General features: G+C 44.5%; 1 protein-coding gene and 1 pseudogene across 1 annotated transcript in view; both read left to right on the top strand.

The window, feature by feature from the left end:
• The window catches only part of WIF1 (Wnt inhibitory factor 1), a 43431-nt gene extending 36872 nt beyond the window's left edge, over positions 1–6559 (top strand). Inside the window, exons 8-10 of the mRNA XM_087765645.1 lie at positions 2623–2718; positions 3349–3444; positions 5722–6559. Coding sequence (XP_087621771.1) covers positions 2623–2718; positions 3349–3444; positions 5722–5843 — 314 coding nt within the window. The 3' untranslated portion in view covers positions 5844–6559. The remainder of the gene's footprint in view (positions 1–2622; positions 2719–3348; positions 3445–5721) is intronic.
• A 907-nt stretch (positions 6560–7466) lies between these two features.
• Positions 7467–19551, top strand: LOC104011051 (eukaryotic translation initiation factor 3 subunit I pseudogene; annotated as a pseudogene).
• Positions 19552–22783: the final 3232 nt, after the last annotated feature.

The following is a 22783-nucleotide window of genomic DNA, read 5'->3' as shown; positions in this document are numbered from 1 at the left end:
ATTATAGCATGTATAATTAAGGGTGCTCCACTTAATTGGTCTGTCCCAGGGACTCTTAAGCTCATTGTTGTCTACTGCTACTTGGGATAGGTACAACTGACTTTGGCTTCTTGCAAAGGCTTACCTGTGCAACTCAAATTAATGTAATTAAAATACAGGCAGTAAACTAGTTTCTGTACAAAAGAAAGAAAAAATGTTCAGGATCAGAGTATGCTAGGAGCTAAACTGGGATCATGTTGATGAGAGCAAGGAAAGCTATGCACTTGCTTTGGCTTTTGTAAAGTTTGGACGGCAATTGTTAGACCGTGATTGATGGCTGCTACCACCTCTGGGCACTGCACCAGTGCCAGCACAACAGTGGAAGACTGCAGGAGATATTAGATGAGGCTTAGAAACACCAGAGTAGAAACACAGCTCAGTCTCTTTTCTTAGATCCAGGGCCAGCTACATTCAGTCATGGGGGTCTTGAAATAACAAGGGGAGAAAACCTTTCAGTAGGCAGAAAGCCATCTTCTGAAAACTGCGAAGTTGTTTGTTTGGGTTTTTTTTAGTATTGTTTAAAGATTTTGAGTGCTTGTCTAATAGTTGAATTACTCTCTAAGACTCCTGGGAAATGTATTGGACCCAGTCCACAGTACTAACAAGCATTCACAGTCTTCCATTTTTTTTCTAGCTATAGTTATGCATTGTCTCTAATTAGTGTTTCAGTTTGAGTCCAGAGAGTTTTATTTTGTTTTGGATTCGTCCCCCTTTGTCACCAACTGTTTTGTTGCTTTTTCCATTTCTCAGTCAATAACAGAGAGAGTTATTGCTCTTTCCTTCATTCTGTGAAAATATCTTAGTCCAAAGTTAATTGAGCTGTGCTGAGCCAAATATTTGCCTAATGCAACTCTGTGGAAGTTGGTATCAGGCCCGTTGACCCATATTCTCCAGATCTACCTCAAGAACTAGGAGAATCCCTGGATTTCCTTATCATTGCTCCTTTCGGTCATTAATTAGTTCGGATCCAAATGTTTGCAAATTAGAATACCTACAGGTTCCCTCTCCAGAGGCTTCTGCAGGGAAACAGTGCTTTTGCAGAAACTCTTCTTAGCATGGTTTGTTCTGTCGGCTGGTTATGAAGCTTGTTTCAGGGCTATTAAAATAATTATGCACATTAGGAACAAATATTTCTTTTATATTGAGGAGCCACACATGCATCACAGAAGTCTGATGGGGTTGAGAGCAGAGCAAGCGCTACCTGGGGTATTGAGCTCCCAAGGGGGCAGGCTGCGATCATGAGATGAGTGCATTTGCTGAGGTTTTCAGCACAGCAAGCCAGCAGTGGAAAGGATGAGTGTTGATGCTTAAATTACCATGTGCAGGTCTCAGTTAACATCCGTTTCAAAAAAAAAGGAAAGGAAAGGAAACACTTTGCTGCCCCAGATTCCAGTTTTTGTTTGCTCACAGATTCAGGTAAATATTAGTGCTTAATCTAGGAAGGGCTTTTTTTTCTCTTTTCTGAAGAGTCCAGAAAATGTTGTGGGATTAGAAAAGATGAAAAAAGGTTTTGTATGACAGTGAGAAAAGCTGCACTGGTACCTATGGCCACCAAGGAGGCAAGAGGTTGAGGGTATAGCTCCTGATGGCCCAAGAGTGCCCAGGGACTTGGCAGTGAGCCTCCCATGGCCTGGGGGTGACCTAGCTCTGGGCATTGTGCTCACCCTTGCTAGAGATGAGTGAAGATTTAATTAGCTCAATAATGCAGACAAATTCTAACAAGGGATTGACAGTCTGGTGATGGGAGACTTGATGTCAAGTGTGAGGAAGTCCCTTGGTGTGAGTCAGACCCAGCAGGAACTTGAGTGTGGATCTCCTCCACCAACATGGATCTCCTCCCTCCCAGGCAGGTCAGGGACAAACAGTGCCATCAGACCCAGCCTCTTCCTCTGGCAAAGGATGAATGTGAGGGAAAGTAATTTCCAGACCAAAAGCCTTGAAAAATGTCTGCCAGTTCTAATTACTGTTACCAAAGATGCTCTATTCTTTGCAAATAGGAAAGAGGGGCATGCTTTTTTAACTTGCCTTTAGTTGCTGAGCAGTGGTGTGGAACAGTCCTCATTGCACCATCCACAGCATCGTGGTGCTCCACAGCCACAAGCTGACGGGCCCAGCCAGTCTATTTATTCTCTGCAAGTAACGGCCATACTTGTCAGTTCCTGAGCTTCCTAGTGCTTAAAATCTCTCTCGAACGCCACCAGATTTTCTTCTGCTTGTGCCCCCTGGGTATGGATCCCACTCTTTGCAAACACAAAGTCTGGACAGTGCTGCCTTCCCAATGAAGGAAGCAATACTGACGGGTGGCACGGGGGACTCTGTGAAGTCCAAGTGGCTCAAGTCTGGGCAAAAGCTGCATGGACACACGGGCTTTAGCCGTGCCAAATTATTGTCATATTTTCAAAGCAGAAGAATGCATATGAATTGGAAGCACAGACTTGCAGCAGAGTCTGCCTGACAGATCCACAGTGCACACTCCTACGCCAGCATCCGATGAGTTTTTTGGGTACAAGGCAGGCTTCTCAGACACTTGTCTCCAGTAGGTGCAGGGACTAAGACCATTGTTTTTGCGCTTTCAATTTCTAGGTAAATGCCATCAGCCCTGTCGAAACGGAGGCAAATGTACTGGTAAGAATAAATGCAAGTGCTCCAAAGGCTACCAGGGAGACCTGTGTTCAAAGCGTAAGTACCAAAGCCACTTCATCAGTCCTTGTTGTAGGAGCATCAAGCTGGCTGTACAGTATCTTTTTACACAATGTCAGCACTAACTGTTGTCAAAGTATTTCAAGTTAATTTTTTTCCTGGACATACAGCGTGCACCAGCCTTAAGGGAATTATGAAACCAGCAATATTTTTTACAAAACCCTCCCCACAATTTCTTCTGTAATCTGAGTTTCTGTAAAACAGCAATGTGTCAACTTAGTAATAGCAGTTTAGTAATAGAGAAATGCTTAATAAAATGTCAGTACGTTGCAACATTAAAATCCAATGGGAGCCCTTTGCGAGAGGGATGCTGGGGACTACCCTCCTCTCCTGCCAGTTCTGGTGTACGCTCAGCTCTGCTGTTCCATCTGCTTCTCTCTGCCAGAGACCGAGCCAAACCTTGCACCGGGAATGGGGGGGGGGGGGGGGGGGGTGAAGTGTTTCGGGGCTCTGCACACACTCAGTGCAAAGTCACAGATGTACTGTGAGAGCCCCAGCCTGTGCCAGGACCAACCCATCAGGAGGAACAACGGCAGGGAAAGCAAATATGCAACTCTGTCTCTGGATGAAATGTCAAGAGGTCAGGCGTGTGCGCTCACTTTCTTACAGCTGTCTGCGAACCCGGCTGTGGCCTGTATGGCACCTGTGCGGAGCCCAACAAATGCCAGTGCAAAGAAGGCTGGCACGGGAGACACTGCAATAAAAGTAAGTGAGAAGCAAAGCCCAGGAGTCCCTATCGGGGGTCTTACACATCCGATGCCATACAGAAATGACTGCTTCAAGAGCCTTTCCAGCCTCATTAATGATACTGCACTCCATTTTTTCTAATCTTTAATCCACACCATAAACAGAAGATTTTCAATATTCCATAATTTTAACAACTTAAAAAAATCTCAGAATTATTTAGAAGTGTTTTACCAAGATCACCCTTATATTAGAAATTGCAGAATCTGATATCAACCAGATTTCTAGAAGACCTCATTTGCCTTCCACTCGTGGTATGGAAGGGATCTAAAGTCCCTCCGTGCTCCTCAGTAATGTCAGCTGGCTTTAAAATGTTGGGTAGGCGTTTCTAGAAATAAAACTCTGTCAAGTTTTAAAGCTGATTAAAACTTAGAAAAAACAAAATGTCCTTTAGAAACTTTGGGGAAAACTTGAAAAATTATGCAAGATGTATGCTTACCGACTTTCACGTTTTCCCCTCCTCTTCCCCACCCATGCTGCACAGACCACAAAAGATATTGTCCCAAAGGAAAGTTAAAGTCCTTAAAATTAATTTCTGTTGTGCTTATTGACCCATTTGATACCCAGTGAGGCAATTGATCATTTCACTGGATTTAAAGTAGCACTATAAAATTATTTGAAATACAATTGGATATATCCAGTAACAACTTCAGATTTAATTTTATATTTCATGTGCAATAGTGCTGTGACAGCAGATCTTCAGGAGACATTCTGTACATTCTCCTATGAGGTACTAATGTTTAGCTTAAACACTGTTAGCTGATGATTCACATTTAATGTTTTAAGTGGCAATGATAAAAAAGTTGAAAAAATTTGCAGCTATAAAACCCACGAATTAGCCATAAAAAATGTGAACCTTACATTGCAGCATCAACTGAATGTTCATTTTTATTAAATGCTGTTGATGCCTGTGATTTGTATCACATTAAAATATATTAGAATAAATATAGTTTCATTTTAAAAATGTGTATTATCTAACTAAAATGGATTATGCTGTGAAAATTAGGTTTGAGGAGCCCACCTTGCTGCTGCTAGCTAGTGGACCTGTGTTTTAAGTATTTATGTCATTCCCTGAAGGAGAAATACCATTAATACAAATTACGGTTAGAAAAAATGGAAATCAATATGAACTTCATAAGTTCAATATGAACTTTTTCTTCTTGTAAACACTCTTCTTGTAAAGAACTCAGATAGCAAGTGAAAAAAACTAGGTACTATGGAGGACCATCCCCAAAGCAGTAATTACCTGGACAACAAACCCAAAACTCATAACTACCATGTTATGAGGAGTCAATAGTCACACATTATTGTCAGCTCCACCATTTTCCGTCCTTAATTACTTGGGGTTTGGGTACAGTCCTGCTGTGTTTAGCACTGGAAAACTCTCTTTGCATTCAGCAAAGAAACTGAGAATGGGCCATCTGAGTAAAATTCATCCCCATTTTAAGGGCCCATGTAGGGCTTAAATTGCACATACAAGTCTGCATGCACTGCAACTCACTGTTTTCAACTAAAACCAAACATCTTCTGATCTTGAGAGGAGATTTATGGTTAATTTGAGAGACTTGCTTCATACTCCATCAAATCAATAGCTCCTTGGTAAAGCTGTTTTCTTAAAAAGAAGTGGTTAAAAAAAAAATTGAACCTGGGACTCAGTTTTTCAACGCCGTTTCCATGAGCTTTAAGTAATGAGATGGGTAAATGAAGCTATAAATAATTACAACATAATAATTTGAATTCCATTTTTATTGTTCGTTTTCATTTTCCACAACAAAGCAGCTTTGCTAAACCTATTTCAGACTGCTTTTTTCCCCCCGCTAGGTGTTTATTGTTGCTGCTGTTCTTTCTCTTTGCGTTCAGCCATAAACCAAAGCCAAGCTCAGGTAGCTGGTGCTGATTCTCCCCTGGGGCGATGCTCATGCCCCTCTTTAGAGCCCATCACTGGCAGATCGGCATGACTCTCAGCCACCCGGCGTGGGCTGTGCACGCATGAACCCAGGGCTGAGTGACAGCCTGGGCGTGTTGATGGTCCCCTGGGCTCCCTGGCGAAGCGAGAGCATCTTTCCATCCAGCAGCACCTCGTCCATCCTGGAGGGCACAGAGAGGGGCGAGCGCTTGCGTAAGGTGTACCAAACTCTTCTGTTCAAATGGGCGGGACTGTTTCCACTCGAAATATTAGCAGTGGATCGCGAGCCCACTCCTGTGGTTTCTTTTCTCTTGATTTGGATAATTTTCCAGGGTACGGAGCCAGCAGTCTGAGTGCCCTGAGGCCATCAGGCAGCAAGCACAGGCAGCACACGCCTTCGCCAAAAAGGCCCGAGGAGAGGCATGTTCCACCTGAATCCAATTATATCTGGTGAACTCCAACATCTGAAACGGTTCGTGCTAACACAAAGTTCATAGTCTTCATTAACCTCTCATGGATTGAATGTTAAAATGCTGTTCATTGCAGTTAAGATTACCAGCTGGAATTTTATTAGCTTCATTATAAACCACTGAGCTGATATTTACTATTCCTTTTAAGTTTTATAAATACTTCTATAGCATGATTATATAGGCTTCTTCTTTCAGTGCTTTCGATGGTGTTTTGTACTATACTTCAGTTATGTTTAAACTTCCTTTTTTGATTATATAGCTGCAAATATTTTCCAAAAACTGAGTAACAATATTCAAGCAGAAAACCTAATGCTAACCTGAATCATTTCAATGACTACAGATTTAATTTGCCTAAGACAAAGGAAAGGTGCATGTTACATTTTTGCTATTGTATATTTAGACTTTTCCCTAAGAAAAATAAATAAAATAAATAAGTTGCCTAATTTAAAAACTGAATAACTCAATTCAATGTTATTTTTGGCCTTACAGTTTTGCAAAAAGTACTGTGTATTAAAAATACACTGCAGCGGTGCCATTTAACCAACGTAATATATTGTAAACAAAGTAGAACTATAATGTATGAACTTTCTGCATCGGCTTGAAGCAATATAATATATTGTAAACAAAACAGCTCTTATGTAATAAACTTTTTTATACTGACGTTTATGTATAAAATAAAGATGCTGCTTTAGTTTTTCGAGGCCTGCTCTGTGTGGCCTGCTGTGGTCTCATCAGCGCTGGGCTGGGACGATGGCTTTTCTGGATCACCCTCATAAAACAGTGGCACAGTGGGGCTGGTTTCCCTGTCTCTGCTTTTAGCCCCACAGCTCTTAAAAATATTTCAGAAGAGCAACTTCTTCTTGTGCCTTTGCAAAGCAGGGGATAGTACTGAAGGCCAGGTGTTTCTGTCCCTGTATTTGCCCTCCACCATGTCCTGCTTTCCCCCCCTGCACTGCCAGCTGGCGTGCCCTGTTCGTGGTGCCTCCAGTACCCGGGATCTTCTCCTCAGAGCCTCTCTCCAAGCGGGTAATAGTCCAGCGCTGGCGATGTTTCCTGGTCAAGGGTGATGCTCCCCTGTTGTGTTGTGTTCAGACTGTACAAGGTTTGGGTGCTTCTTCTTGCAGCGGTCAAGGGCTGCGCAATTTGTAATGATGTGCTGTGGCTAGGAAGCAATGGAAATGGTTTCTGTCTGCGCTGAAGAACAACATCCACTTCAACAAATGATTACTGACCCTGGCTATACTGCAGTTCTGGGAACCTTATTATCTGGGAGACAAATAAAAATAAATAACACATAATTTGGGGCATAAAATTAATCGTATTGAGTGAGAGGTTTTGAGTTACAAAGGAAAAGTCTGGTTTATTAACCTGACCTTGCTGTTCTTACTTAGTCAATGGACCCATAGGCCAAGTAAAAAGACTTGCTTAGGCCAGCGAGAGGGAGGACAGCTCTCTAAGGATCCGTTTTTACGTTGTCCTTCGTGTGGTGGGACTGTAGATGCTGCCCAGCAAGTCTGATCCAACAGGAGACCAACCCCCCGTCGCCACGCATGGCTGCAGCCCTGCGGGTCCGGTGCAGGGAGAAACGCGGCTGGGGAAGGAGGGGCATGGCTCGACCAGTCCCCCATTACACCCCAGGCGATAACGAGAAACAGCCCGAACAAGGTGGTTTGGCCACTTGCCTGATACCCTTGCCCGGGATGGCAGTAAAACAGCTCAGGTTTGCTGAAGAAGGAGCTTTCTTAGCGTGGATGTGTGTAACAGCTATGGCTGATGGGGTCCAAAGTGGTGGTCCCCCAGCCCTCAGTCTCACGCCTCCCGTGGGACCCCCAGCACCTCCCCGACCTCCTCGGGGACTGGGGGGAGCCTGGGGCATGGGGTTCTCCGGCGTCAAGGCAGGGCAGGATATGACCCACAGCCAGCCTGCCTCTGTGCATGCTGCATCGCTGGGCTGCGGGAGCTTTGGAAGAGCAAACCGCAGTCCCCATACTCTTACCTATGTCCTGGCAACCTGTGGATCTCTCCCCCACACCGAGGCTGTTGTTGGTTGTGCTGAAATCAGCTTTGAAAAAGGATATCCTTTGAAAAAGGATGATCTGCTGTATCTACAGACAAGAAAACAAAATACCAGCTGGTGGTGTGAGCTGGGCTTTTCCCTTCAGCAGGGCCAGCAAAGTGGGCTGTGGGGCGGGAAAGGAGCTCAGCCTCCACCCTGATTTAGTGCTCTCCCCAAAGCACCCTCATCAAATCGAAAGAGGATGGAAAACAGAGGATGAGGCACAGGAGAAGACACTTGGGGGATGAAAACCCAGGGCGACGAGATGAGGATGGAAACATTTTTTGAGATTTTTCCTTAAAAGAGATGAAAGAAGGAGATTAATATTAGGCTGAGGTTAAATGTGTAAGTGCTCTTAATCTCCAGGGATGCCCCAGGAGCTGTTTATAAACATGGATGTCACATTTGCTAGCTTTTTACTCTTTCTGTAACAAAGATTGGCTGAAGACATTGGTCACATGCCACAGTAAAAAGCACAGAAATTTCTTACTTAAAATCCCTCAGATACTTTGGCTGAACTTTTTCTGCTCCTGTCAATTTCTTAGAAAGTGCTTCCTTAAAAATGAGTGTAGTCTTTTATATGGAGTAATTTATTTTGCTACTTGTTCCAAAGACACTAAGTGCTGTTGCTTGGTTTTCTGAGTTTCACCACTGACTTTGGGAAAGATCATTAATCATGAGTAGAATATAGTCAGAAAGGTTACAAGAGGAAAAAATATTCCTCAAAGCGCACACTGTAACACAACTCTTTTTCTTGAATAACATCAACTTTCTACAAGCAAATTTTCCATCACTTTGCCTTTAATGCCAGCGTGAGCACAAAGTTTCCTGTGTAGAGGCAGTCCCCCATGTCAGAGAAGTTTTAAGAAAAAGTCCGTGATACTTGACAATGCTAAAAGAAGACATTAATACCTCAGAAAAAGTCCACTAGAAAGTTGGAAGTAATTTTGCCATTAAAAAATAAACTACAGAATTTATCACACCCTCTCACTGGATAGGGCATATGTATGGGAAAAGCACATGTATGTGCCAGAGATGAAAACCAGTTAAAGAAAAACAACAAGAAAAGTCAAAATACCAATCTATTAGAATAGGTCAGACAGAAACTGCCTTTTTAACAACATTTGGAAAGTTTGTAGTTAGCCAGAGGGAGATGCTGCATTTGTGAGCAACAGCTATGAGGTAATCAAAACTGGTAAAAGAATATAAGATGTTAAATCACTATAGCTCTAGCCCAAAAATCCCAATTTAAGCAACTGACAAAATTATAGCTTTATAATGTGCTTCTAATAGTGCTCGATAATTTGGATAGCTAATATTAGCACCCTGCTAAGTCCAGGTGTGCACAACAGTTCAAAGGACAAATACATAAGGCACAGAAAGCAAGCAGAGACAGAAGCCCTGAGGGCAAACTGCCTTTTTTGTACCGCTGCCATTAGCGAACTGAAGCACATGCTTTTTTGGATAATTTACAGTTTAGGTTAGTATCCCCTTAACTCCATCTATGCCGCTTGATTTAAAATATGTCACTTTTAATGCCTCTTCACTTGACTTTTTGGGAACTGGAGAGAATTTGGGTCTTTCCTTGTTTATGCTATGCATGAATTAGCAGCATAACTTCATTACCACCTGCAAAGCAAGCTCTGTGGCCGTGCCACTGGGGGAGCAGGGCGATGCTCACGGGGTGGCTCTGACCGGGAGGCAGCTCTGGCTGCCGGCACCCGGCACACTTTCCCTATGTGGTGTGAATGCATGGTCCGGTTGGTCTTCTTCCAGCTTCAGCTGCATTTCAAGGAATATTAAGGTAAAAAAATGATAAAGAAAAAAATTCAAAGCTGTTCCAGATGACTTGCTGCCTGTGAGGTTCAAACTCCAAAAGCCAGGCTCAAAGCTTTGGCCAGACCTAGTACTATTAGTTCAAACACTGCACCTTTGTTTCTGCTGGACAGATTTGTTACCTTTCCCTCCCTCTCACTTCTCTACATCACCTGTTCCACTGAGTTTGTCCATGACAGAAAAAATTCCTACTTGCAGATACTGAGGGAGATCCGACAGCAGCAGAGCGGGAGCTGCCTGAAACAGCCTGAAGTTGCACCAGGGTTTCTCCGGTGCCTGCCCTGCCCACGGCACCGCAGCGGGTGCCATTGAGGCATCGCTCGGAGCCAAAGCTCCACAGCAGCTCCAGGTCTTGCAGGCGTTTCAGATCAAGTCTAGAGAAACTGCATCAGCCAAAAGTGCTCTCATCCATAACAGGGATTAAATCCTACTAAATCCCACAGGTCTTGCAGTGTGAATACGACTTCAAGTTCGGTGAGGTGACAAGGTGCTGTGATTAGCCAGGCCATACCCAAACCTTAAGATGGTGATTAGACCAGCAACACCCTCTCCAGCTCTAAACTGTGCCAGCAAGATTTGCTCACATGATGCTTTAAATGAAAAAGCAACTAGTTAAAAAAAAATTCTCAAGTGAAATGAGTCCCAGTTGTTGTCGTTTATTTTTTCTTGCAGCTCTCTGACGGGGTGGCTGCTGAGCTACAGGCCAGTAATTTGTGCATGGCTCCCAGCACTCAGTTCCTGCCAGAGCACGGCTGACGGCACACTCCTCGGTGCCTGGCTGGAGGCAGCTGCCCAGCCCGGCCGTGTGAGTTCACCGACACTCAAAAACGCTAGAAAGCTGAACTGGGCACAGAACAAATGGGTTAGGAGAACGGCAGGGTGTGGAAAATGCATGCACACAGATCTGAGCAGATTTATTGCTTACCTCTGTGGCTTTCCAAGGTTCGCAGCATTCAGACGATATTAATCTAAATGAACCATCACAACTTAAAGTTAGAAAAAAAAACAACTCTCTATTTTTGGCTTAGAACAACATATTCTATTATTTATACTAGCTACAGAAATTGAATTTTAATCCTTCCCACATAGCCCATCAGAGGACAGGAACAGCCTTGTTGCACAAATCTTTCCATGGAAATGTGAATTCAGAGGGTTTAGTACACAAACCCTGTCTGGCCAAGCCGCGGCTCATAAGCAGTTCAGATGCTTACGAGGGACATCCTAAGTCCTTTCTTACACTTTCTTTCCTGGTGTATCCTTGGAGGATTTTACGGCTGGAGAGGGAGGAGAGGCCAGCCTGTGCTTTAAGCACATGCTTTGCAGAAGGGACCACTCTCCTGCAACCTGGTCTACTGGGATAAGCTCAAATGCCAGGCATGCTTGGTGACCAGCTGCTTCTGGGCACATGTGCCCCAAAATGACAGAGAAGCTGTGAAACATGGCACTGGCTTCAGCATCTGGCCTTGCTGGTGCTACCTGGGGACAGCCTGGGCAGAAGAGGAGGTGAGGCTGCCCACAGCCAGCAGTCAATGGGGCCCCACAGTACCCAAAAAGAGAAACCAAAGAGAAACACCTCTTTAAAAGCTTGCTTTTCTTTAGAACCATTTAAATATTTGTCAGGGTGTCTAAATCAAAAGCCTAAATGTCCCAGGAGAAGGAAAAAGTTATGTGCTCAAGACCAGCAGTGCTTCCAAAACACATTTCGGCTATTTGAAGGCCAAGTAGATTTTATTGGGTGAATGAGGTGTTGGCTTGAACTTGCAGTGACACCATTTGCACTGTGTGTTGGCTCAACGTGCCCCACTGTGCCTGAAAAGCAGAACACGAAACCAGTGTGTCATGCAAACAGCATCTCCAGTGAATGCACCGCCCTGTGAGCCCGCTCAGCACAGTGTTCAGATGCCTTCCTTTTGAGTCCCTGCTTACGCAGATCCCACGTGAAATGGACATGATGGGGGAGTGGCACACTGACCACTTGTACTGAAGAGCTAAACGTTTGCAAAATCAAACTGCAGGTCGATGTTTCTTGTACCACTGGGTTTTGCAAAGGATATATTTGATTTGAGTCACACCCTGTCTTTGCCTCCTCCTGCTCTGCCCACCGGGCATCCTACCGGCCTGCACTTCCAGAAGCAAATCCTGCATCTGCAGCACAGTCCTTGGGCGAGTGTTTCCTAATACACCCCACCCGTTGCATCTGCAGGATTAAGGATACAGATCCAGAGTCACCCAGGCACCACTCTTCCCCAGGCTCCTTCTAGCCATGCTCACTCTACACATGCAGGCCCCCCCCCCCCCCCCCCCTTTTGGGGTGGCATCTTTGGCCTGCAAGAAAGGTGCTTCTCTCCATCGTCCTGCCCATCCTGTGCCTTGGGTTACAACTTTTTACGTGTAAAACCTTGCACCAAAAGACCATAATTTGCATTGTAAAGTCAAACACTCAGAACAGCCAGAGCCAGCTGGCTCTGTAAAGCCTACGCAGCTCCCCCCAGCAGGCAGGTATATGCCCCAGTGGTGTCCCTACTATACGATGACCTCTGCGTCCCTGAAGGCTGCCAGTTTCTGCCTGTGCACACTGTGACAGTGCAGCTCCTCAGGCCTCTCCATGGTCTTCTGCATGCAGCCTCCCCAGGCTTCCCTGCATGCTGCCCACACTCCCTTCTCTGGGATGTTCACCACCACTCTAGGACAAATATACATATTCTTTATCTCCTCCCATATTCCCCATCAGTTTCATGAGTATCATCTCATGAAACAGATAAGGGTCTAGAAAAAAATTAAGTACATTGCTGAGTGCCCAGCTGTTCATTATTGCTGACTTATCATCCACAATAGCACACCCAGTTTCTTGTTTCACTTCATATTTCCTAGTTTCCATTCCATTTCCGTTTCATTACAGCTCTTCCTACCGGCAGTTCCAACAAAAGTCCAAAACTTGCTCATCCCATACAAAGTGCTTGGTGCACTGTTCCTAAGCCAGTCACGCACCGATACACATCCCTTCATCAGCGTGCTCCAGTTGTGCTGCTTCCTCCCGCCCAGCGACCCCAGCGAGCCTCACACATAGGTAAGGACCAGCGGGACTCCATTAATTCTCCAGCAGGCAGTATTTGGAAAGGCCACCTCACACTGTTTATACCTCATGCATCACGTTTCAGCATCTTCTGTGTTATTCATCATGCCCAGCTTGCAGAAGCCTTGCCAAATGGAGTCTGCCATGACCCGGGGCTAGCATTTTCCCCAGTCCTCATACTACTGGTCATCAGACTTTGTTGGACAAACTTGGCTACTATGTGAACTCCTCGTGTGCTGGACTCTGGCTTACTTCAATTTAGGCTAATCCAGCTGAAAATCAGAGTGCTCAATTAAAATCCTGGCTGTTTTCAGCATGCACAATTCCACCCTTCAGCAAGAGGGTGGTTGCTGTGGGTACCACCTCTTCCCAGGTCTATTTGGAGAGTGACTGCCACACCTATACATCTCCCAGATGGTGCCACTATTAAAAAAAGTTAAGTGAATGCTCAGCACAATTCAAGTCCATTTTTAAAACCACTTTATTATGTAAAAGAGTAAAGATTTCTCCCCTTTTACAGTTACAGCCACAATAAAGAGGGTATTTTCTGAACCAGAAACTTGGTATTGACTGTACTGCCTCACTTTATTTATCACATATAAGACTGTGATTCAGTAGTGATAGTTGCACCGCCAAGGCTAATTCTTAAAAGGGATCAACTGTGAAATGCAGCTGAAATGCTGACCTAGTTTGACACTTTCTCCCACCCCAAAAATTACCAGAGCTCCCGAGTGTTTCAGATGTCACAAGTTACACCAATCCACTTAACAATGACGTGTGAGGGTTCTCCAGGGAGAGGTGGGTTTGGAGATTTTGTTCATTTCTGTGTACCTTTGAGATTAGTGAGAGTAGGAACTTCCCCAAGCCCAGAGGAGCCCCACCAGTTGGTGCTGGGGTAAGGGCAGCAACCCCAGGTGAGGTGGGTGCACTGATCCTCTGGAAGCAAATGCATCTTTGTTGCCACCAAGGAACTGAAACTGGGATCACCATAAGCCCTGTGGGTCTCTGCAGCTTTTCCTGAACATCTTTACAACGTATGATTTAGTAATATAGAACCATAGAATCATAGGTTTTGGGTTTGGCTTGGAAGTGACCTTTAAAGATCATCTAGTCCAACCCCCCTGTCATGGGCAGGGACATCTTTCAATAGGTCAGTTTGCTCAAAGCCCTATCCAATCTGACCTTGAACACTGCCAGGGATGGGGCATCCACATCTTCTCTGGGCAACCTGTTCCAGTGTCTCGCTACCCTCATTGTAACAAATTTCTTCCTTATATCCAATCTAAACCTACCCCCCTTCAGTTTAAAACCATTGCCCCTTGTCCTGTCACTAGAGGACCTGGTAAAAAGTTTCTCTCCATCTTTCTTATAAGCCCCCCTTTATATATTGAAAGGATGCAATAAGGTCTCCTCGGAGCCTTGTCTTCTCCAGGCCAAACAACCCCAGCTCTCCCAGCCTTGCATCAAATATTTGATATAGGTTTTTCCCCTCTACTACTGCTCGCTTTCTTTGGTTTGAGTTAAAACTCAGTAACTTCAAATAAAGAAACAAACAAACAAGCCAAATAGACCCCAAGTAACTGAAAATCCACAAGAATTGCATTCGTGCAGAATTCCCCACTTCTGGCCTGTTTGGAGGAGCCATTCAATACTGCAGTAATGCCGTGTTTAACTCCGCACTTGTCCCTGGCAGTACAATAGTACTACAACGTTTTTGGACACTTTGTGGACCACCCACAAGCAAAAGGAGCAGCAACCATGTGGGCAGCAGAATGCCTGGGATGTGACGTTTCCTTGGGGATCTAGAGGACAATAAGAAAATAGCTTGTTGGTTAGTATTTTGACTGAAACAGGTTTTGATCACTCAGACGAGTCTGTTCTGCTTGAGAGAGCAGTCTTCTCTGAAGCAAATGAGTAACACGAACACCTAAGTGAAATGGGTGAGCTGTTAAGTACACAAAGTACCTGAAAAGAGCCATAAGGGTAGCTAAATATTTAGATTCCTGCTCACTTTTTTAAGTGGATTGGACATGTCCTCATGCAACAGCTCTGACTACGCTGCAGTACTCTCAGATCCATCGCAAAGGTTGTTCTGGAAGAGTTTAAGATAAAAGAAAAAGATCTGCTGAACACAACATCTTGATGGAAAGAGGAATGCAAAATCCCACATTTCTTTTTAACTCTGCTTCCTCTCCTAGCAAAACTCATTCCTTTTGTATGTGTCCCCTTCAGCATCCCAGAAAATAGAGAGGGAAAAATTACAAGGAAAAAAATGGCTAATTGGGAGGTATGCTTTGTCCGTCGTACCCAGCACAACAAATAATAAGGTCCCCAAAAGACAAGCCAATGAATGTCCCTTTGAAATGAAGGGGGTGGGAGAGTTTTTTAAAAACCTTGAAAATGATTTACAGTAATTACAACCTCATCTGTTACTAGTGCCACCTTCCTAACCATTGTGTAACACTCCACTCAGGCTTCTTCCTCTTATAAACAGAAGTGAAACACCAGCGTTATTTCATATCTCTGAAATTGTTACCAGAGGCAAATAATTTTGCTGTGAAACTGGAGTGCAGCTATAAAGCTACTGCCTCACTGCTTTGGATCTGAAAATACAGCACAGCACAAGCTTAACTCGGCTCTTTATGGGACGTATTTGGAGCCTAGAAGTAACTTCTGCTGAACGCATGCAGGTTTGCTTGACTTTCAGGCCATTCTGGGTGAGATGCGTTAGCCAGGCCCTGGAGACTGTCCCAGACTCAGGAGCATCTTGAGCTGTTTAATCCCACCCGCTTCTCCCAGTTAAACAGAGGTGTCCCAGCTGAGTTAGTTACCCATGAAAGGACAGAGGGGAGAAGCAGCAATGAGGAGCTGACGGTGGCTCTCTTCCCTTTCAGGCGGTACTGAATCATCGCTCACTTGAAAGGGCAAGAGAGGACCTTGCAGTGATGTTGATGTAATTTTCTATGACAGACAGAATTAAAGATCTTAACCAGATGTTGTTATTAAAGAGCTGTAACACTAGTTCCAGAAAAAAAAGAGAATCTACTTCCAGTATCCATATTTCAAAAGGGATCTTGGAAAATTTATGAGAATTGAGAAGAAAGCAGCAAGAGCTATTGAGAATCACAGAAAAGCGTGTCAAAGAGTAAGAAACTTTGAACACGATTCAAGAGGACTGGCTGAGCTGCCTGAATTGCTCCCTGCTGCTAGGAGAGAGGTCTTTCCTTCACCCCACGCACCGTCCTCACCAGAAAAAAAGCCGTTTGCTGCTGGATAAGTGAGCTCAACCAGCTCTCCATCAGATCAGCGGAAGGGAGGAAATCTTTAAAAGATATCTCAGCCACAGTCTTCAGCTACTCACAGGACCAATTCCCTTTTACAAAAATACCCACTGGGGTTGAAAGATTGAATCTAAATAAATTTCAGGCTGGATCCAGGGTACATGTTTTTAACAGTGAACTAAGTAACCATTAGGTTTCACCTTGGACTGTGGCAGATTTTTCATCACCTGAGTCTTAAAAGCAGGGCATTCTAAAAGATAATGCTATTAGTTAAAATGAAGCTACAGACTTGACGTAGAAATGATAGACGAGGTTCTGGCTCTTTCCACACTGAGTGCCTCTCTACAGTTTCAGTCCAGAGGTGGATGAAGCTTATTAGTGACTGAAGTCACAGCCAGGTGCTGTTCATACACTGATATTTGGTCCATAAGAGGCACGTTACAACTCCAACTAGTGCCAAAGCGAAGAACTCAAGGCCATGTCAAATCCTAAAATGTATAATTCCCAAAGAGCTGTGGCTTTTTTATTTCCTTCCTTGCTCCTGAAGTACATTTTTCACTGTCCCATGGCAACTGTTTCTCCTCACCCTGTTGCTATGTGAAAACTGGAATTTTAAAAAGCTATTTTGAAGGAGTTTTGAGAAAAACTTCAAAAATTCACACCATTTAAAGACCAGGAACAGAGAAATTTCGAAAGAAAGACAAAGAATAGCAGCAAGCCTGCGATACAAGCCTTTGTAGAGGCAGCTACTCGCAAAAGCCCCACAGCAGAATGAATGTCTCGGTATATTTTAAATTCATTGTTTTTGCAGATAAGGTCACAGCCGTGTGGCCTTCACTTTCCTGGGTACCAAGTGTGGGTCACAGTGGGTTACGTGATTGCTCCTGCGTGTCTTGGCACGTTGGGTTTTCCAGTCCTGGCCAAACTCCACCCTGGACAAGTGTTGCCTTCATTTGCTGGCAGATTGTTCAAGGGATCTTTTTGTGTGAGTGACAGCTGAAAGGCATTAAATTGTACAGTAAATCATTTAACTGTAGCCTAGAATGTGTGAACACCGAACCACAAACTCTGACAGAAGAAAATCAGAATTTATTTTGTGTTTTGAACCATTTTAACATCAATGGCCCAGTTTAACCACATATAACAAGCATAATCTGTGCAGTTTTCATCAAGGTCTTCAACTGGATATTGTATACCTCTGTGGTGGTTTCCTCTAAATTATTTGGGGTTTCTTACTTGGGATTTTTGTTGCTAAAATGAATTTTATTCTCTTGAAAGGTGACAGAATGTTAGCTGGGGAAGACAAAGTCTGTCCACACCACAGTTCAGCAGGGGCAGTAGCAAACCTCGCACACTTCCCTCGCTCCCACCATGCAGGAAAGAAGGATGAAGAAAGACAATCTGGGATGAACAGCAAAAAACCTAATTACACTTTTCACACTCACTCTTTAATTCTCCAAATCTTGGGGAGGGCCTGCTTTTCTCTTCTGGGTTTCAAGAAATGCTTCTTTTTGACAGTTTTATTTAAATAAAAATACATTCCTATGGGGAAAAAAAGTTGGTTTTGACAAATCAGCATTTTCTACAAAAACCATTTCATTGAAGGATCCCGTTGTCAACATTTGGTATTCAGTGAATGGAGAGAGGCTCAGCACCTACAACAGCCACACAGGAGCTGTCTGGTGCATGGATGCGGACTGGGACACACGACGTGCTCACCGGCTCTGCGGATAACAGCTGTCGGCTCTGGGACCATGAAATGGGAAAGCAGCTCGCTCTGGTGAAGGCCAGCACAGTGGTGAGGACGCATGGCTTTGACTTTGGAGGAAACATCATCATGTTTTCCACATACAAAGCAGACGGGATATCAGTGTTTTGTGAGCTGCTTTGACCTCCAGGACCCTGGCCAGATTGAGAACAACGAGCCTTACATGAAAATCCCCTGCAGTGATTCTAAAATCACTAGTGCTGTATGGGGCCCTCTGGGAGAGTTCATCATCCCAGGACGTGAGAGCGGAGAGCTGAACCAGTTCAGTGCCAAGTCAGGGGAGCAGCTTTCAAACGTCAAGGAGCACACCAAGCAAATCAACGATATTCAGACCTCCAGGGACATGACCATGTTCATCACTGCCTCCAAGGACAACACAGCCAAGCTATTTGATTGCATAACACTCAAGCATTTGAAGACGTCACTCTATTCAGAAAGTATCCTCATCCAGTACCCAGTCAGTTTGGCTTAGTATAAACTCAAAAATGTAAACCATATTATGAAGTCAAAGGGGACCAAGCCAAGGAGAAAGCCAAAGCCTGAAGGAAAGCGAGCTCTGGGCAGACAGAAGATGACAGCTGTTAAAGAGAGACATGCTGGGGCCATCCTGGGAGCTGTGAGCAAACGCTGTTGCTGGCAGGAGGGACAACAGGCACTTTGATTTACCCTGGCACTGAACTGCCAATTATTTGTTATAGTCACTAACAGCTTTGCACCCAGATTCAGCCCAGCTTTTCACTTGCACAGCCATCAGAGAGAAATCCTTGTTTTGTGGGGACACTGGTGTGCTGCAGCCAGCCTAGGGATTGGAAAGAGGCAATGGTGTTGATGCTGGAGCATCTGGACGCCTGCTTGCCCGCCAAGCTGGACTCCCCGGGACCTCCTGCCACAGGAGGAGACACCGCACTTGCAAATGGCCAACGCTGTGCGGAGGTATCGCCCTCTGTCCAGGAAAGGTGCTCACGGCCAGCAGGCTGCCTGTCTCCTCTGCTGGCCTTGCCCTCTCCAGCTACCCATCCATTTCTCAGCTGCAGCTTCTGAGTAGACAGAGCCCGTTCACAGTCACTGGGGTACCAAACCTCTGAGTTTAGTGACATTAGGAATCAACTTCCAAACTACAACAAAACCCACAAAAACCATATGTGCCCAAGACACCACCTGAGGCAAGAGTCTCATGAGCACAACAGTGCCAACGTGATCCTGCTCCCCCGGGGGCCCCAACTCTCTGCCTTCATCCTCTCCACCTTCTTCTTGCAGCTGGACCCGCTAGTACGGTGCAGTAAGCAGAGGCTTTGGTTTCAACATTACCACTCATTTCAACAGAGTCAGGGCACACATATTGCTGTCATTCCTTCCAGCAGCTACCCTCCAATGGACAGACGGTCAGTCCCTCTGCAGCACAGTCCACAGCACCCTGCCACCACCCAGCTGGGCTCCCAGCAGTCCTGACCTCTAAGAAAGACACTGCAAGTGGCACTACGTTGCAGAGCAGGAGGGCAGAAGGACTCAGTGTGTGTGCATCTTTGGTCCTGCGAGGCACTGCCAGGCTGCCCCGCTGCCATTCGGGGCTCCCACGACGGTGGAGTTTCAGCCTTTTCGACTTCCAGCAGTTTGGATGCCTCCTGTGTTTGAAGCTGCTGGAACCACATCAAACGGCCATGAGCAAAGAATGCCGTTGAAGGATTTATTCAGCCTGGATATGAGTGTTGCTGATGGGAGAGAAGGGAACAACAAAGATTGCTCAGCCACTATTGTGATCTACCCATTTAAAAATATATATAAAAAAAAGAAAGGTTCCTTTTACTATCAAAACCATTTGGCTGAGCATTTTACTGTAGACCCTGAGCAAGTTCCAAATTGCCTGGCTTACATAAATACCTCTACCACCAGTGAGCCTTTGCAGAAGGAAAATGTTTATAACTGAGTAGTAAACCTTACTAAGCGACAATCATGAGATACAATACATTTTTTAAAAGCCAAGTGTCAGACTTTTGAATTGAAAACCTACAACTGGAAATATAAATTCCAAAACAATAAGTATATTAAACTGTAATCAAATTAGTTTCACATTGGTACAGTAATGCATCTGTGTAAAAAAGGTAATAAATTGTAACTTTTTTTACTTAGGGAAGCTGATTTTTAGTAACAATCATTTTTCTTAGTTCCTTTTCTTTTTTCAATATTTTATTCCAGATTCAGGGAAGAACATCAGTCCAATACATTTTCATCTTTGTGTTATGTTTAGTGCATTCAAGAGGAAGCAAAAGCCCAGTCCACAAGCACATTTGCACTAACTAGATATACCCATTTTAAAAACTAGTTTGCGCATTAAACCAGTGCAACTTCCCCTTCCCTCTTCCTATCTAATCCCAGTTACATCTCTTTAAACTGGGCATTTCCACTGCCTTCTCATGCTGGTCTTTTACAAGAACAGGAGCCATCCAGGGTGATCTGGACCCCTCTGTAAGGGCTTTTCACAGTCATTGGTACTGCCCCTGCTTTATCAGTGTGTCCCATTACCAGGTTTAAGAAAAACACAGCGTTTTCCTTTCCTTGCTTTTGTTCTTACTTCTTTGCTGCTGTTACAATGGGTGCACCTAAAGGGAAGGTGTAGAGAAGATGGAGCCAGAGTCTTCCAGGAGGTGCACAGTGACACAAAAGGGAGCAGCAGACATAAGCTGAAACAAAGGATCTTCCAGTTCAGTAAAAGGGGTAAAAAAGGATTTACCATGGTGATGGTCAAACACTGGACCAGATGTTCAGGGAATGCATGGAGTCTCCATCCTTGGGGGTGTTCACACTTGCCCAGACACAGCCCTGTTTCAGGCTGATGCAGCTCCCAGGTGGCCCTGCTCCGAGCAGGGGTTTGGACCAGGTGATCTCCTGAGGTGCCTCCCAACCTGAATTACCCTACGATTCTGTAATGGCCCTTAATGAAGGGACACAGACAGGTATGTCTGGGATCTGTAATGAGATCACAGACAGGTATGCACTGTACCTACTGTCTATGGGCCAGTTCCACACATCATGTGGAGATAGGTTTGAGACAACAGATAAAACTATCCATGTTAGACAAGTCCGACAGGAGCGATTTCCTCAGAGCTGTTTTGCTTTTTAAAGATACATCATAGCTCATTTCAGTTCTTGGGATGAACAAGTATGACCTATAGTGCTCAAACCAAAACTTTTTTCCCATATCCGTAGCTGAAGACATCTAGAATTTGAAACAATTTAGCCCCTCACATGTGCACGTCCAAAAGACATCCTTTATTGGATACCTTTGCATTTATAAACAGCATTGTAAGCTTGAGGCACAGTTTGACCATGATTTGCCATGCTCTGCAATAGCCATAATCTCACCTGTCATTAATGACCTGCTTTACACATGGCCGTACTTTGCAAAGGCCGTAATCCTTGGGACTGCCGTTTTCTCAGGGTCTGTTGCCATCTTCCCTGCTGGACGCTGAATCAGAGCAGGAAAAGGAGGAAAGCAGATGGAGGGAAGATCAAGATGAGATAGTGGAGCAAAAAAAATTGCCTACCAAAATGTATAACACAAATTTTGTTTAAAAAAAAGGACAGGTGAAATCAAGGGTTGCTGCCTTGGCGTTGTTTTTGCCTCAGGACCAAAGGAAATGTCCAAGCAGGACTGTCCTTGGAAGGGGAAGAGTAGCAACAAATCAATGAGAAGACAGACAGAAACCTGAAATACCACCCAAACCCTCCTGCCTTTCCCTCTGACTGGTGGCCACTTACCTCTCATTTCCCCACGCAGCAGACAAAGCAAATAACCTCTCCTTGCAGTGCTTTCTTTCTGCCACAGTACTAAAATACCTCAGTTTCAGTTAGTATTTCATGCTAGTTTGGAAATATGTCGGGGGGGGAGGGTGTGTATATAATATAAATACCTCCCACTGCAATTAGTCTGTGCTACTACTGAGAGAGGAACAGACTGCATCAACATTGCTTTTCTGCTAAAGTGCCGCTGTAGTTTCAGTTCATCCTACAAATGTGGCATTGTCTCCTAAAATTACATTACTAATTACAGCTAATACACCCAAGCCCAGATGAATGCAACTTTGATCTGAGTAGCACCCCTACGCAATCCCTCTGGCATGCAAATGGAAATTACACAACAGGGCTCAAATACAGCTTGAAAGCAAAGATGTAAGGCCAATTTATTTAGTGCCCCTAGACTAAACAAGGTGCTTATTCCAGTGCCAGATTATGATTGACCGAGATTTACTCACCAAATATTTCCCACTGAGAATGTGCGACAGACTGCAATTATTATTAGCCCAGTTGGTTAAAAAAAACAAAAAAACAAAAAACAAAAAGTCCATCTTTAGCTGCAATTTTGGCTGGGCTGCCTGACAGAAATCGACTGCCAGCTACAGCAGCAGAGCAGGCTGGAGGGAGTAGGTGCGGGGGTACGAAAACCAGAACAAGATAGGTTTGGGGGATGGCAAAGAACAACAGGAAGGGGGGGGAGAGAGAGAGAGGAAAGAAAGGGAGGGAGAATATAGTTGAAAGGGAAAGGGGAAAAGAGAAAATAAGAGAGGTTAAAGGAATATAAGGACACAGAAAGCAAGCATGGAAAAGAGAAAAACAGATGTGAGAAAATTAAGGAAACTGAGAAAGAAAACAGAGTAGAGAGGTCAAAAAATAAAATAGAAAGACTAGCCAAAGATAGTTCCCTTGAACACTTGCCACAGACAAGCTCACTAGGGCAAGAGCAGGAGCACGTGCTTTCGGCTTTTGGAAGGAGCCAGTTTAGGCTTCTTCTGCTGCAATCAAGCACGTGAAATCCCAATTTCTCATCTTAAACAGCTACAGGCGTGAGTTCAAGAGCAGAGCTCTCCTCAGCACAGCTAGAACAGAAAGCACTTGCCACGTGGCACGTAGTCCTA

This window comes from Nipponia nippon, unplaced genomic scaffold, assembly GCF_047370975.1.
Source record: "Nipponia nippon isolate SJK-2023a ecotype South Korea unplaced genomic scaffold, ASM4737097v1 scaffold_3, whole genome shotgun sequence".
In the NCBI taxonomy this organism is placed as follows: domain Eukaryota; kingdom Metazoa; phylum Chordata; class Aves; order Pelecaniformes; family Threskiornithidae; genus Nipponia; species Nipponia nippon.
This window is presented reverse-complemented; position numbering and strand designations above follow the sequence as displayed.